The following is a 17768-nucleotide window of genomic DNA, read 5'->3' on the forward strand; positions in this document are numbered from 1 at the left end:
ACATGAACTTTTATGTTATAGTTGGACTACAAAATTACCAAAGCAGAGCATAACATTTTCAAATAAAAAATATATGATAAAATAGAAGAATGCAATATTTAATTTTTTTTCTTTCTTTCTTTCTTTCTTTCTTTCTTTCTTTCTTTCTTTCTTTCTTTCTTTCTTTCTTTCTTTCTTTCCTTCCTTCCTTCCTTCCTTCCTTCCTTCCTTATTATTTGTTTATTTGTTTAAATTTATTACTTGAGCAAGCCAAATGGACTCTGGGCAGCATTATGTCAAAACAGCAATATAATACTACCAGTAGCAAGAACAATATAAAATCAGGGGCAAAAATAAATTTATTCTATTATTAGTGTCCAATAGAAAGCTGATCCGCAATGTTATTCAGAATAAAGGAGGCAAACTGACCAAACAGGACTTCAATAAGAAACTCTAAAGCTTTAGCTAAAGAAAAGAGATTTGTACCCATGTCTCAGGAAAATTGGTAATAAAAAGTCCTCTGTAAAAATCAAACAGATTTATATTTTTCGCCGTGAATTGAAAACGTACTTGTTTATTCAAGTGGGACTGGCTTAACTTTTTAACTTTTTAAATTCTTTGAATTTTAATAATTTTAACTGGGGTATTTTATTTTTGGGGTCAAATTTGACGGTTTTCATTTTCGGCCAATTATATAATATGTTATTTTAACTGTTGTCTTAATTTGTATATTGCACTGTTTTAATCTGGCTGTACACCGCCCTGAGTCCTTCGGGAGAAGGGCGGTATAAAAATCTAAATAATAAATAAAATATTGACAAGCAATTCCTCAGTGGACGTAAACTCTTGGAAATTAAGCAACAGAGCTTGAATTTATCTCAGGAGAAAACTGGGAGCCTTCATCATATAGGAGTGTTCTACTCCCAAAATGCTCTTTTTGATTCTATCAAGGACTCTGCATTAGATGCATTCTCTAGATTCTTCAACCTCTACACCTAATTCTTCAGATGAAATTCCACTACATCTATGGTGGAAGAAATATCTGTATGCTTCTCTTTTTCTTTGTTTCATGTGTTTAATTCCTTTGGGTCACTGTTTATTAGTCTTTTCTGTGTTGCACATAACATAGGTTACCTCAAAGGGAATAACATAACGGGTATGTGTACACGTCTTTAATGCTTATAAAACAAAGAATGGTCAGCAAAACAAATATATTTTTAAAAAAACTGTTAATTTAGTTCAGTTTCTAGGTAAAGCTTAGTTCAAAAGTCTTTACTTTGATGTGATTTATACTAGTTGGCAGATTACAATATCATATATTCCACGATTGTGGATTGCGGATCATTAATTTGGTCTAATTAATTATTTAATCCCAAAATATGTGAAATTGGGACTGTAATACACATTCAAATACTTTGGTCTGAATGGAGAACATTTAAAAAGGAATAATAATAATATAGGAAAGAGAAATAGGCATAATGGGTTTTTTAAGACATGTTCTAATTGTATTGTCCTTTAATACTGCAGGTAATTTATAATCTTACAGGGAAGCATTTATCATTTCCTCGTCCATTTAGACAATATCCGTCTGGTGGTTTTAATTAGCCAGCATAGTCAAAGGTCCATCATGAACCCAATTTTCCTGAAACAGCAAAGGATATTGTTCATATCCTTGCAGGAAAAAAAAGAGAGAAGAAAAGCTCATCTGTAAAATGCTATGAAATTTAATGCTGGGAATTATTGAATGTTGTTTAGGACACAAGTTCAAAGCCATTTGGAAAGGTTACAGTGGCCCACATTGGTTTTGTCACAGAAAATGTGCTTTTTTATTGCTATCACTGCTATAGCTATTGCTATAGAGTAAAAAGCAGAGAAAAGAATCCCCACTAGAACCAAACTAGATTTCATTGCTTTTGTTCAGCAGTATTTTGAATCCAAGGGATGAAAAGAAATGTCATATTGAAAGTGAGAAAAAGGAAAAAAACTTGCTTCAAATTTATAACATATGAAAACTCATCGTCCCTGGTTTATAAGAAAAAAAAAGTCTCATACAAAGAAATTGTGCTAGGTTTATAAAAAAATCCTCTTGTTCCTGATTGCTAGTAAATTTTTCTTGCTGCCTGAATGCAATCCAAATTCAATCTCTTTTTTTGCTTTTTTTAAACTTTTCCAATCTCAATTATCTACTAAAAAAAAATCTAAAAAAACAATGGACATTCCTTTTTCCCCTCCTTGCATAAAAAGAAAAGTGCCACTATTTGAAAATTCAATAAGTAACACAGACGTATGAGTCACAGGTTACTGTTTTTATGAATGGAGTTGTTGGGATTTTAAAAGTATACATTTTTTTTTCATGCTAAACATCGAAGGATCATTTTCTCCTAAATATATTTTTCTAAGTCCTGTATAGTTGTCACAGTCTGCTTGAAATATACCCTGATCAAAATAGTATAGTATTTAAGACACTTTGAAACTATTTTGCTGAAGTACAGCAAATGTTATTAGACTGTATGTGTCAATTTTTTTTTTCAGAATGGCTTCATCAAATCAGAGATGCTAAGGTTTTTAAAAATCTATTTTACCACTGATCTAGCTTGTGAAAGTTTCAGAAAGGCCTTATTAGTAAATAAACCAGAATGGCCTGTAAAAATGTGTCCTGTTTCAGGAATACCAATACCAAGAGTTTCTTTTGAGTAAATAGCACCATATGCATGGATCCTGATAATTGGTGGGCATGAATTAATTTTCCAAAAACACAACACAAATCGTGTTCTCTCTTCCAAACCCAACCAGAACTCCACTTTCAAACTCTGATTATTTCTGAAAATAGCAAAACGTGGTTTGGTTAATAAAAGGTTTTTTTAAAAAAAAGTTATAATAGCAAGAGTGACTATCACAAACAATACTATAGCAGTGTTGATTACACATTGATTACACGTTTAAGACCTCCCAACACTGCATTAATTATTCTCTATGCTTGAAGACTAAGGTTGACATTACCAAAACAATGACATGGTTATGACTGTGTGATATGAATTAGAATTAGAGTTTTCAGTTGTTAGGAATTTTTCTTAGTATCAGATATTTTACTGATAACTTTGTTGGCTATAAAGACACTTGAATCCCAAGTTGGCGGCTAAACAGATAATGTTTGATAATAGAAAAATTGTCTCAAATGTTATGGTTTGCATTTCAGTTTAAGGAAATATTGCTTTGCTTTTCAAAAAGTAAATCATATATAATAAACATGAATTTATTATTAAAGCAAAAACAGAAATATCTAAATGCTTCCCCTCTAGGACAAATTGTATCAAAACACTGTACAGGTAGTTCTCAATTTACGACCACAATTGAACCCAAAATTTATGTTGCTAAATGAGAAATTTGTTAAGTGAGTTTTATCTCATTTTACGATTTTTCTTGCCACATTTGTTAAATGAATCACTGCAGTTGTTAAATTAATAACACAGTTGGTTCAGTGAACTGGGCTTCCTCATTGACTTTGCTTATCAAAAACTAGACCCATATTTCTCTTCTTCAGTGTGGTCTTTATAACACTTCACTGGTCAAATTTGTTTTCCAGTCTGAACATTTTAACTAAGGTTAGGATGACATTTTATCTGAATGAAATTATCTTTCTGCTTTATCCATTCTTGCATATAATTATATCAGGACTTGAATGTTATTATGAGCAATACAGTAGAAATGGTATGAAATGGAAAGCACTTGATAATTTCCAATTGTGCTCAAGCACACTCTTTGGCTATTGAAAACAAAGGAATGTGAGAATATCCATTAAGAAGCAATTGTATTCTTGATTTGGTGTGAAGCTTATAATATGAATATTAAACAGCTGCATTTACATCATGTTAAATCAGGATTACAGAGGAAAATGGATATGGCGCTATAGTGCCAAGGTTAACTAAACTCTGGGATCTAGTTTCTAAAAAAAGAAATAGAATATTTTAACATTTCCCCTCTCTCAGTTGCATTTCATAAAGCAATCATAAAAGATAAACCATCTTTATTTGATGCAGCCAAAATATAAGACATTTTAGAATTCCATCCAATTAATTATCTAATTGTTCACAGAGTATGTGCTTATGTTGCAATGTTTCTGGAACAACTTTCAGCTTGAAAATTATTGGAGAGCCAATTGTAGCAAGCCCTACCACAATGGTAAGCTATCACAGGTCATTGATCTAGCAAATATTATGGAATAATTTCGGAACGTCTTTTTTTAACGAAAGAGAGAAAGCATATGTATGTGTATATTTTACAATTGTATTTTGTAAATGGTGTTTTAATTTAAAACATGATTTTTTCTCTGCAAACAAATGCATAAATAACATTAAAATTTTTGAATGCTTTTACCATATGAACAATATCATCTAGTCAAACCAAAGATTCATTTTGTGTAGTCTTTCAAACTGGTTCACTCCAGCTGTATTGACTTATGGGTCTGATAATTTTTATGAAATGCAGTCATTGGCCATGTCAACAGAGTATGATGGTCCAATACATCTGGAAGAAAATTGGGCAGCAAAATAGTGGTCCTTTTATTTTAATATATTGGGGATTTCCCCCCCCCCAAAAGTGATGTTTTTGTGTCTAACAGATTGTTATTCCTTTTTTGGCTAAAGAATTTTATATATGGATTTAATCTAATTTAAACCATACACACAATAGTATCTGCATGTTTTGGAAACATGGGAAATGACTTGGGATGGTGTTTAACTCTTATTTTGGAGGATAAAAAAAAGCTGTCATCAGTTCATAACATATATTCTTTAGGTTAAACAGTGTTACCATATGAAACATGCATTAAAGCAATAAATACTATAGCTTCACTGGAAAGATTCTCGTACTTGCATAAATATCTTGGGTTTGGAAGATCTTTGACCATGAAGCATTCACCCCCATTTACACAGTAGCCTTTCTTATTCACATCACATCTTGTGAGATGACTTGTCCCAGTAGTAGATGTAGAAGTGGCTAGAAGAAACAATGGAAATAGAAAGGGACAAATCTCAGTATGCATGTACTCAGAATAAAAGAGTTATTTATTATTAGTATTAGCATTTTTATGACATATAACAAATATTCATTACCTTAGTTGCAAAGAGAAAAACAAAAATCACTTTGTCCAAAATATTCTGGGGGTTACCATATGATGTCTGAGTCAATACTCATTTTTCTGCTCATAGAATGGGACAGCTCAACACAGCCAACTCTCCATGGCCAACTCGCCATGGACACCATGGTCAATTCACTGCAGAACGCACCATGGCCAACTCGCAGTGGGACAACTCATCATGGCCAACTCACTACGGTACAACAGCATAATTCAATAATTCAATTTAATTATTTAAAATAATTAAGACATTATTTTATTTTTGTCATTCACATTTCATTCTCTTCCTCCTTTGGTATCCTTTCTTTAACGGTGATTCTATTCCACCATTTATTTGATATTAGCGTAACTCTTATCCTGCAGCAAGTTGGCCATGGCAAGTTGGCCATGGCAAGTTGGCCCACTGCAAGTTGGCCACAGTGAGTTGTCCTAGACCTTATTGGTCATACTATACTATTTTAGAATTGATCTTTGTGACACTGTAGGAGGGATAAAGGAGTGAAGAAACGCAAGTCCTTTCTCCAAGCTCCTGGCATGATATTTTATTATTATTATTAATTTTTTATTTACATTTATATCCCGCCCTTCTCCGAAGACTCAGGGCGGCTGACATTGTGTAAGGCAATAGTCTTCATCCTATTTGTATATTTATATACAAAGTCAACTTATTGCCCCCACAACAATCTGGGTCCTCATTTTACCTACCTTATAAAGGATGGAAGGCTGAGTCAACCTTGGACCTGGTGGGACTAGAACCTGCAGTAATTGCAGGCAGCTGTGTTTTAATAACAGGCTATCTTACAGCCTGAGCCACCACGGCCCTTATACTTTATATAGTTCCTTATAAAAAATATTTGCTGAACAGAGTACAGAAACAACATCCAAAAAGGAATACAAGTAGTATACAAATCTACATATTCACAATAAACCATGTGATATCAACCATGTTATTTCTTTTTCAGATAAGTAACATTTTGCAAAGTTCATAAAGAGAGCAAGAAATAGTAAGCAAAAGAAATGGAAGGATGGTGTGTGTTTGTGTGTGTGTGTGTGAGAGAGAGAATATAATATATCTTGTTTACCAACTCCTCTAAGTATTTCACCATACTTTTCTTTGTTTGCAAACTATCCTTGTTTCTATCTATATCCAAACCCCCTATGTATATTGTCATTTGTGGTTTAATCTTCTTTCTTTTTTGACGATCTCATCAATTTCATCCCATCAAAACGTTTTCAAAACTTCCTCTTCCTCTCAAATTATTCACTCTTCATATATTTGTTCCTACTGCATTTTAGGCATTCTATTGTTACTCCAGACAGTGGTTAAGGAACCAGGTTAGAAAGTAGGAGACCATGAGTTCAAGTCCTGCCTTAGCCATGAAAATCAGTTGGGTAACTTTGGGCCAGTCTCTCTTAACTCAATCTACCTCATAGGGTTGTTGTAGTGGAGAAAATAGGAGAAGGAAGGTATCACCAGCATCTAGCTTTACAGCAGGGGTCTATTCTTTGGTTGATGATCCTAAGAGTTAGTTTGCTATCATTAGAAATGCAGCCATACACATGAAATAACGGGCACTCACCCTTAACCAAGCAAATCAAAGTCAAACTGAATAACAAGACATTCGTCTGCCTTGAATTGGATTTGCTCATAACCACCCTTCCACATCTAATTTTTTCTCTCCTTAAACTGCTACTAACATTTAATCAATTCAATCAATTAATGACTTCTTGTAGATGTTTCAATCCAAAAGAATAATAATGGTTGGTAGAGCTGTCAAAACCCACCATTATTCCTTACCTTCCTCTCAATTTACCCCATGCTAATAATTTTAGGATTTAATCAGCTCTGAGATTTCCAGAGTGTAGATAGCGTTTGCTCTTTCCATCTCCAAGCTTCAATCCAGGGGTGAAATGCTCCCGGTTCGGACCGGATCACCTGATCCGGTAGTGATGGTGGCGGGTGGTTCGGAGAACTGGTAGCAAAAATCCCTCCCTCTCCCATGCCCAGCTGAGCTGCGCAATCATCAGAGGGTTTTTTTTTACTTTTAAAGCATTTTTTCTACGGCCGAAAAAATGCTTTTAAAAGTAAAAAAAAAAAAAAGCCTCTGATGATTGTGTGGCTCAGCTGGGATCGTCAGAGGCTTTTAAAACCTCTTTGGCTGAAGAGGTTGTAGGAAAAATGCTTTTAAAAGGCTTCTCTGATGATCCCAGCTGAGTTGCCTGGTCAGAGGCTTTTTTTCCTTTTAAAGATAAAAAAAATGCTTTTAAAAGAAAAGAAAAGACTCTGACAATCAGCCAACTCAGCTGGGATCATCAAAGGACCCTTTTAAAAGCATTTTTGGCCGAAGAAGTTGTAGAAAAAATGCTTTTAAAAGTAAAAAAAAAAAAGTTGGCCATGCCCACCCAATCACATTACCCCCCAAGCCACGCCCAAAGAACCGGTAATAATGAATTTTACATATCACCCCTGCTTCAAATCCTTCGGAGACACTGACTCCACGAAAGGACACCCAAATAGCTCCATTCTATGGAATTCTTTGTTAAAAACTAATTGCAGAATCATGACTTAAAACTATAATTAGGCAGAGTCATAATTTATAAACTGGTTTATCAGTGTTTCCTGGTGGAAATATTTACTGCATATGCAATTCTAGAATCATATAAGAATTGCATCTATTACCACCTCTCCTTATCCCTCTACCATGTTTTCTTCTTAAATCAGACTATTACTCTAGAGACAACCTGCAGTTCTGAAGTAAATACATTAATTTGAAAAGAAATGCAATACTGTCTGCTTGAGATCCTGCAGACAAAGTTTATTACTGCCACAAAGGCTAATGGAATGCTTTAAATTGAATTACAAGAATGACTGTAGAAGAGTTAAGCTTAAAGTTATCTATAATTGCTGTGGCCATTTTATTTTGCACTTTTTCTCTGAGCAAATGTGAGATCAAACGTAATTTACCTGGAACGCAAAAAACAGATTTTTTTTTTTGTTGAAATAAATTGTGGGTCAATCTGAATCATGGACAAACAGGCTTAACATTCATTCTTTTGAGGAATCTCTAAAAAATAATAAAAACATTGGGGAAATATTATTTATCTGTTTGTTTATCAGCTTCTTCCAACTTGGGTGCTTTCAAAAATGTGAACTTCAACTTCCAGAATTCCTTGGCTTGCTTTGTTATTAGTGAGAATTCTGGGAGATGAGATTCAACAAATTGAAGAGCAACCAGATATGGGGAGGTATCTTGTTTATTAATAAATGTTCTGTAGGTAGACCACAGGGGGGAAAAAACACAATTGGAATATAAACTGTGGTAATGAAAAGCAACAACAAAGACAATGAAGTTTCAGAAATGCTTTGATGAAAAAAATGTTGAAAAAAAACATTCTTGGATGAATAAAGCAGTCTTCATGTGGTGTTGAAAACGCCACAAGAAGGCACCACATCAAGGGAAAACTTGTGTGTATCTACGCATGTATATACTGTATATTTACACTAAATACATCCCCCCCACACACACACACTGCTAGGATGCTACTATGACGGTCCTATCTTGAGTGGTCATCCTTTTAACTTTAGTTGATAAGAATGCACAGAAATTGAACTCTGAATACAATTGCATAGATGTGCAGACTACATGGAAGAACATGATTTTTCTGATTTACAATTGTCTAAAAGAGATGGTCTGTAATTTAGTCCAGACGTTAGTGAATTTATTATTTTTAAAAACCTGTTCTATCTGTTTTAAAGAAGGCAATAGCCTACCTACTTCTTAAGTCCAACTATTTCTGGATTCAACAGTTCTGGATAATTTTTATTAAGTCTTCAATGTCTACCTTTTGGGAAAAGTTGTGGAGAAGGTGGCTGGACTGCAGCAAACTGAATTAAACATGAATTCTATATCCTACCTCAATTTCCAATAAAAGTATGGAATTAAATCCATATGTCAATAAATTTAAATATCTCCATGTTACCTGCTTGGCAGAAGATTAGATTTTAATATTCCCCAGACTGACATCAACTTTTTCCAGTTTACCCTGAACTGCAGTTAACGTATTTTAAAACTCTATTTAAATACCTTAAAAATAAGACATTGTCTGACTCCAAAGCATAGGAGCCAAATCCTGGAGAGGTCTTAGCTATGAAAGGGCTGAGATGATAGCATAAAATTGAAAGTACCTTTGAGACTGCATGAGTTTCAGAAGCCACAAATATATAGGAAATAAGAGGGGGAAAAAAATAAGCGAGGGCTCTAAAACCTAAAATGACAAAGGGCTCTTGTTTTTCCAAGGAGCCAAGAAAAATCTCTTGTTTGCTCTGATGCTGTGCACAGATAATCCTCATTTTACGACCACAATTGAGCCCCAAATTTACTTTGCTAAGTGAAACATTTGTCCGGTGAATTTTGCTTCATTTTACAACCTTGCTTGCCACAGTTGTTAAGTGAATCACTGACGTCGCTAAGTTAGACATGTGGTTGTTAAGTGAATCTGGCTTTCCCATTGATTTTGCTTGTCAGAAAGTCGCAAAAGGTGATCACATGACCCCGGACACTGCCACTGTCATAAATATGAATCAATGGCCAAGCGTCTGAATTTGGATCGCATGACCATGGGGATGCTGCAAGGGTCATAAGCGTGAAACACGGTCATAAGGCACTTTTTTCAATGCTATTGTAACTTTGAACAGTCACTAAATGAACTATTATTGTAAGTTGAGGACTACCTGTATTGGAAGACATGCATTGGAGAGAGTGCATTCTTATTGATATCCTTGAACCTTTCTATGAATTTTGATTTTTTTTTAGCGTGCTTGAAGGTTTTTGGAGATATCAGTTTATGGTGGTTTCCTTTTACCATTTTACCATTCTGAGCTATCAGGAAGTGACATTGGGAGTCACCTTGATATCTTTGTCTTGTCTTCCATGATATTTAATAGCTTTCTGAAGATACTGGGGAAAAAAACCATACATGGGTACAGAATTAGTTGCTGCCTTGAATACTGATGATGCCCAAATGCACTGCTCTCTTCCTGCAAAAGGGATATGATATATTGAGAGACATCACATGTCTTTAAACTCTAAGGGGCTGGACGCAGGAAAATAAACTGATTTAGAACAAGATAGTCTTTCAGAATTTGAGTGATATACCTTTTTAAGTGGAACCGCATTCCTCTTAGAGAACAGATTTAGGGTCTAGCATCCTTCTGGGTTCAGTGTCGGCACTGGATAGCTCTAAATATAGTACAGGTAGTCCTTGGCTTACAACCACAATTGAGCCCAACATTTATGTTATTAAGTCAGAAATTTGTTAAGTGAGCTTTGTCCCATTTTACGACTTTTCTTGCCATATTTGTTAAGTGAATCACTGCAGTTGTTAAATTAGTAACACTGTTGTTAGGTGACTCTGGCTTTATTTTTTATTTAATTTATTTATTTAATTTATTTATTTATTTTGTCACAACAATATATGTAACTATCATACAGAAAGGTTATATAGTATATAAAGGTACAAGCATATATATATATATATATATATATATATATATATATATATATATATATATATATATATATATATATATATATATATATATATATATATATATATAGGTCTTTGGTTGTTCGGGTTTTCTCCCGTGTAAAATTGGAAGTGTCTTGGCGACGTTTCGACGAAGTCTCATTCGTCATCTTCAGGCTTCAGCTTCGTGCTTCTGGGAGCAATGTGTGATCGCAGCTGTTTCTTCCTTTTAACTGCTAGTGGGGGTTTGAACTGATTGGGTGGGAGCTTGGCTGTCCTCTGATTGGCTGGGGTTTTTTTTGTGCTCTGATTGGCTGGGGGTGTGTCCTGTTTGGGTGGGGGCTTGGTTGTGCTCAGTTTAGTTTGTGTTGCAGGGGAATTTGAGCTGGTGAGCTGCATAGCTGTTGTTTAGCCAAACTCTGAGCAGTCACTAAATGAACTATTGTACGTCGAGGCCTACCTGTACAGAGATTTCTTTATTAATTTTAGTTGAGCAGTCAAGGCCCTACCTATCTGGATCCCAGATCCCATATAAAAAGAGGCTTTGAGATACTCTGCACTTTAAAAATGCCAAGCAACATCTTTTTATTAATTCTTTTGCATGACTTTATTAATTCTTTTGCATGACTTTATTAATTCTTTGCAAGAAAACAATTGATGGCAAGTCTTCTACATGTGTACAATACTCCTCTGAATAGGCTAGACTGAAATTAGAATTCACTGGATTAGGGTGTCGGTTTTTTAGGGTCAAATGTTTTGCAATAATTATTTATTTGAAATTGTACCAGCTTTATTACAGTTCCAAATTATGACACCTTCTACTATTAATAAAAAAAGAACTTTGCTTGGGAAAAGACCACAGAAATTCATGCCAGGTATTATACGTCTCTGCAAAATTAATGTCTCTTTTATCGAAATGTATACTATTAGTGCATCATTGTAGTGCATGAAACAGTATACTAATCTGATGTAATATTTACTCTGCTAAATATATAAAAGTGGTATCAATAAACAGTACATCAGCAAAGAATGATAAAAAATAAGGGCCATAGTTTCATTCTAGACAGAGACCGAGTAAGCACAATTGTGTTTGGCTTTTCATCTCACATAATGAGTTGTGCCCTGTTTAAGGCACAACTGAAAATTTTTTTCCTAGGAATAGAAAACTTTTTGAGAAACAAAACTTCAAAATAAATCAAATTTAGTTTCTTGCTCTTAGTAGTAGCAAAGATAAATAAAATAAAATAAAATGCATGCGCCCCCCCACACACCTGCAGCTGCCCCGCACACCCCCTGTGTATGCTCGGCAGAGACCCAATAACCAGTGCTCGGTGGGTGTGCACCCGAACTGGGGCTATGGCTCGTGTGACCACAGAGAGGGCGCTGTGGGCCACTTGTGGCATGCATACCATAGGTTCGCCATCATGGAGCTAGAGTGTCAAGGTGACAAGTCTAATGACACTGATGAAGGGAAAATAAAGTATCAGCTTCAGTCCTTGCAGGTCGTGAACATGACTCTTTTGCTGAATTACAAATAGACAAGGATGTCTTCTTTAGTAAAAAAAAAAAAAAAAGAATGACAGAACAAAGAGCTCACTCTATCACCTTGCTTTGGTGAACAAATACAGCTATCAGCAGAGGCATAATTGTAATGCACTCCACTGAAGTGAGTTAGTGATTTGCCTTGATCCAAAATGCTGGAAATCAATTAGAGAACACTTAAATTATGATATCCTATATATAAGATTTATATTTCCGGCTATTTTTAGACAGCGTTAATTTAAATGATTCATTTTTTTTAGCACAGTAGATTTTTACAATACTTTGGTAAAATACATATAAAAATAGTTTACTGAAATACAGTAAATTAACTTATGCATTAATTGTGGTTCTTACGATCTGCAATTTCCAGAAAGAAAAAGAAATAGGGCAACTTATTAAGTTGTTAGAATTTATTCTTTCACTTCAACCACATACTAACTCTGTGATAACTGTTTCTGCAGAATGTGGGGATTTTTAGTGCTGTCAATATATTGGTACACACAAAATTATGCTAATGTATCATTGCATTCCAATAAAAGGATTCTGAATGTATCTATGAGTACAGGTAGTCCTTGAGTTATGACCACAAGTGAGCCCAAAATTTCTGTTGCTAACTGAGACAATTGTTAAGTGAGTTTTGCCCCATTTTACGACCTTTCTTGCCACAGTTGTTAAGTGAATCATTGCAGTTGTGTTGTGACCCAGGTTCCTGGACCCGGACTCCTGGACTCGGATGATTCAGAAAGTGAGGGAGAAGACCTGGCAAGCCCTTCTTCTCTTGGGCCCTCTCCCTCCCTGGCACCCACTCAAAGGGAGGAGGAGGGGCCGGCAAGGCCTGATTCTCTGGAGCCTTCTTCTGATTTGGCAACGCCCCAAGAACAGTTTTGGAGTGATGCAAGACTGTGCAGACGTGGCCGGCGCGCGCAGCAGAAACAGCGTTGGGATAAGGCCAAGGAATGATGGACATCTGCAGAGACTATAAATAGGAGGCGGGACTTCCTGATTTTTTGTCTTGGACAAAGCAATGAATTTGCGCAGGCAAACTGTATCAATGGAGGGAAGAATATATTCGTGAGTAATTCTGGCCTTATCTATAATTTCCTCGTTATCTCCAGAAACTTGGCAGGCCCGTGGGTAGACGTGGCCAGGACATTTATCTATGTAAATAAAGTAGAAGAGGAGGCCTTTCACTGATTCTTTGTTGGGAGTATTGGGGGAGGGAAACAGAACAAGTTGTTAAGTTAGTAACAACTAGTGAATCTGGCTTCCACACAGACTTACTTGTAAGAAGGTCACAAAAGGTGATCACATGACCTTGGGACACTGCAACCGTCAGTTGCCAAGTATCTGAATTTTGATCACTTGACCATGAAGATGCTGCAACTATTGCAAGTGTGAAAAACGGCCATAAGTCACTTTTTTTCAGTGCCATTGTAACTTTGAATGGTCACTAAGCAGATGGTTGTAAGTTGAGGACTATTTGCAGCACCCAAAGATAGAGACCTTCATGAAAAAGTGAAAACGTTTGCTGAAAAAATTCAGGGTGGTTTATTGTACAACATGACTCAGAAAGTCTGAACTAATCTCCTTTCTGAATCCAAACTGAAACATAAATTAAAAAAAAAAATGTTCCAGTTCATTATTTATTTATTTTTATTTATTTATTTATTTTGTCACAACAGTATATATAAGCATAAGCATGAAAGTAACTATATAATATATAAGCATATATATAAGCACAAGCATGCAATAACTATATTAATTGGATATAATGAAAAGGAAACAATAGGACAGGAACGGTAGGCACGTTTGTGCTCTTATGAGCGCCCCTTACAGACCTCTTAGGAATGAGGGGAGGTCAATAGTAGACAGTTTTTGGTTAAAGCTTTGGGGATTTTGAGAAGAGACCACAGTCAGGTAGTGTGTTCCAAGCATTAACAACTCTGTTACAGAAGTCATATTTTCTGCAATCGAGTTTGGAGCGGTTCACTTTAAGTTTGTATCTCTTGTGTGCTCGTGTATTGTTGTGATTGAAGCTGAAGTAGTCTTTAACAGGAAGGACATTGCAATAGATGATTCTATGAGTTAAACACATTACACTTGCTCTCTGATCAAGTAGCCCACTTGGCAGAAGCCCTATTGAAACTCAGCTCTGTGTAACATCTAACTCTGCACTAGAAGCCAGAGCGAACAATATTATGATCAAGAAGCAGCAAAGTCAGAAAGACTTGACTGCTAAGGACGGGAAGAAAAGAGAGTTGGGCCCTGAGGTCGTTTTTAAAAGAAGCTATGGTAATATTTGATACCAAGTTTAAAATGTTGTCTTTACAAGAGCATGGAGGCATAGAAAGCCTTCCCCAAAATTGCATTCTGTATGTACTTTAAAATAATGAATATTCACATTATGGCTAGTAAAGCAGAAGTTAGTCACACTAAATTGCATGGCACACCATGATCATAATTTGCAAAAAGAGGCTTATTTACTTTTTCATAGGTTATTTTAAAAGTCCGCAATCCAGCTGTAATTGTTACAACTTATTTTAGTTTTGACATATATATATTCTTTGCCACGTTGTAAAATACCTTCAGAGCAATAATGTATGAAATAAATGCAAATGATATATATCATTGTGGTATATTTTTTTAAAAAAACACTATTATCGCCATAAAATGCAGTGATAAACGTTTTCTCTGAAACAAGGTCATTATGCAATTCTATAAACTAAGCCAAGCCAAACAGTTGTAGCATTGAAACGGTTCAAAAGGAGTATTTGACAATTTTCACATAATAAACATCAGTTTGCAACCTATGTAGCAATTAAATTTATCCTATTCACTTACACTAACATCCTGAGCTTACGGTAATTATTTCTGCAGCCCTGTCTTTCTATAATGTCAGAAGTCCATCACTCAAACGCCAGCTAAAGGCTACGGTTTGTAACACTGCACTAATGCAGATGTGATTACATGTCAATTTTAGAAGCCTGTGAGCTAGCACCAATTAGGCTGAAAGGCATTCTTATCTTTGTCTTACAAATATTACCACTTCCACAGTTTAGTTCAATTTTCAGAAAATATAAAATCAATAGAAAAAGAGATGAGTTTAAACAAACCAGCTAATAAAGGCGATCCAGGAAAACAATTCCCTGGATGATTTTAGAAATTTTTCTCAGAAAAGGAGTAACAAGGAGATTTAGGCAAATATTCAACCTGCTCATATGACTAAATTTAACTTTCAAGTGCCCTGTCCAATGTCATTGTTGGTACAGAGTAAGGAACTGTGAAAAGTCAAAATCTTTCCCATCTCTATACCATCAGGGTTTTTGGCTGGAAAACACAGTATTTAAAGTAGCATATTATTAGCATTTACACAAATACACACACACTACAACATTAGTCCTTAGAGTATAATGCTGACATCTGCTTTTTCTCCAGTCAAAAAGTCAAAGATACGTTCAATAGCATCAAGAAGAGAAGAGAGGGGATGTAATTCACACAAAACAAAAATTATGGATCGTAAGTCATTGTCGTCATAGTTCAACGCATCATGTGACTGGATTTGAAGCTGCAACCATTTTTAATGATGGTCATTAAGCTGTTGCCACAGTTATTAACCAAACACTGTGATCATTAAGTAAATCTATTTTCCTCAATGGGTGAGTGGTTTTTTTTTGCTAGAAGTAAATTCAGGAAACCAGCAACAAAGTTACATATCATGGTCAATGAATGCAAAAGGTGGCAAACGGCCATAAACGTGAGCCAGTCGCCAAGTAGTCAAAATGCAATCAACTTATTGCAGGATATGTATAAGCAGTTGTAACTTTGAAAACAGGTCATAATTAGCTCTGGGAAGGTCCGTCATAATTTTGAATGGTCATTAAATGACCAGGTGTAAGTCAAGGACTACCTGTAAGGAATGTACCCAACAAATTACAAACTAGCATTTGTTGAACAGGGCTGTAATAGCTCAGGCTGTAAGGAGCCTGTTATTAGAACACAGTAGCCTGCAATTACTGCAGGTTCAAGCCCGGCCCAAGGTTGACTCAGCCTTCCATCCTTTATAAGGTAGGTAAAATGAGGACCCAGATTGTTGGGGGGGCAATAAGTTGACTTTGTAAATATACAAATAGAATGAGACTATTGCCTTATACACTGTAAGCCGCCCTGAGTCTTCGGAGAAGGGCGGGATATAAATGTAAAAAAAAAACAAAAGAGCATTCCAGAAACCACCACCCCCAAGTAAAAACTCCGAAGCAAGCATCTTTCAAAGTTCTATTTACTAGAATAGGTAAACTGGCACATCTGGGAAAACCCGAATCTGAGAGGTCCGGGTTTTCCCTCAGTAAATCAAAACCCCCAAAACCATCCCCTGACTCTATAGTCGATCACACACTCTGATCATCAACCATCCCATCTCGAGACAGCACTCCGACCACTTCTTCTCCAAATGCAGGATCGGTCTGACTTTGACTGACAGGAAGAACGCTATTATGTCTAAAGACAACCCCTCTACTAAATCCCCCCCCCTCCTACTTTCCCACACATGAGAAAATGGCAGCATGGAAGCTTCCCGTCTAATATGGCCTCCAAAGCTGACAAAGAGAATGTTTTAGAAAAATCTATTATTATTTTTTAAAAGTCGTATTTCACTCTTCCGGCCCTTACACTTCCAGAACTTTTATGTATCTTATTTACTAAGTCTAAAAAAGGTTTGATTTCAACAATGTCAAATGGAGCAGAAAGCAAAGCAGTCACTGAATATGACAACAAAATTCTATCCATGAATTGCACATGTATTCCTTCGCTTGGGAAAAAAAGGCAATTTAAATATTACAGGTAGTCCTCAACTTATGACCACAACTGAGCCCAACATTTCTCTTGTTAAGTAAGACATTTGTTAAGTGAATTTTGACCCATTTTACGACCTTTCTTGCCTCAGTTGTTAAATGAATCACTGCAGTTGACAAGTTAGTAATCCGGTTGTTACTGTAAGTGAATCTAGCTTCCCATTGACTTTGCTTGTCAGAAGGTCGCAAAAAGGGATCATGTGACCTTGGGTTACACTAATGGTCATAAATATGAACCAGTTGCCAAACATTTGAATTTTGATCACATGATCATGGGGATGCTGGAAAGGATGTAACTGTGAAAAATGGTCCTAAGTTACTTTTTTCAGAGGAGTTGTAACTTTGAACAGTCACTAAACAAACTGTTGTAAGTCAAGGACTACTTGTATTAACTCTGCAAGTGTAAGTTTCAAAACAAACCTTTAAAAATAACTTTTTAAAACATAAAGGGAAATGATGACTTGATAGCTGCATTTCACCTCATGCCATCTTTGTTTATACCCTGAAGGGAAAAAATATTGCAGAGACAGGCATCACAGACAAGTTACAAATTCTGACATAAAGTTCCTTAAAGTTACTCTACAGATCTTATTTTCTGCAGAGACAATTTGCCCACAGCAAACTTCAAGATTAAAATGATCTTTTTTTAAAAAACAAAACAAAACACAACCTTAGCACTTTCCTCCTAACTTTATCGTCTCGGCAAAATGACATTACTATCAATTTTCCCTTTTTTTTTT

At 35.6% G+C, this 17768-nt stretch overlaps 1 protein-coding gene across 8 annotated transcripts in view; it reads right to left on the reverse strand.

Annotated features, from left to right (window-relative positions):
* The window catches only part of NRG1 (neuregulin 1), a 144388-nt gene that overhangs the window by 29937 nt on the left and 96683 nt on the right, over window positions 1-17768 (reverse strand). For all 8 annotated transcript variants that reach the window (XM_058165831.1, XM_058165830.1, XM_058165828.1 and 5 more), the window contains one exon: window positions 4848-4974. In XM_058165831.1, the coding sequence (XP_058021814.1) occupies window positions 4848-4974 (127 nt within the window). The remainder of the gene's footprint in view (window positions 1-4847; window positions 4975-17768) is intronic.

Source organism: Ahaetulla prasina, chromosome 2, assembly GCF_028640845.1.
Source record: "Ahaetulla prasina isolate Xishuangbanna chromosome 2, ASM2864084v1, whole genome shotgun sequence".
In the NCBI taxonomy this organism is placed as follows: domain Eukaryota; kingdom Metazoa; phylum Chordata; class Lepidosauria; order Squamata; family Colubridae; genus Ahaetulla; species Ahaetulla prasina.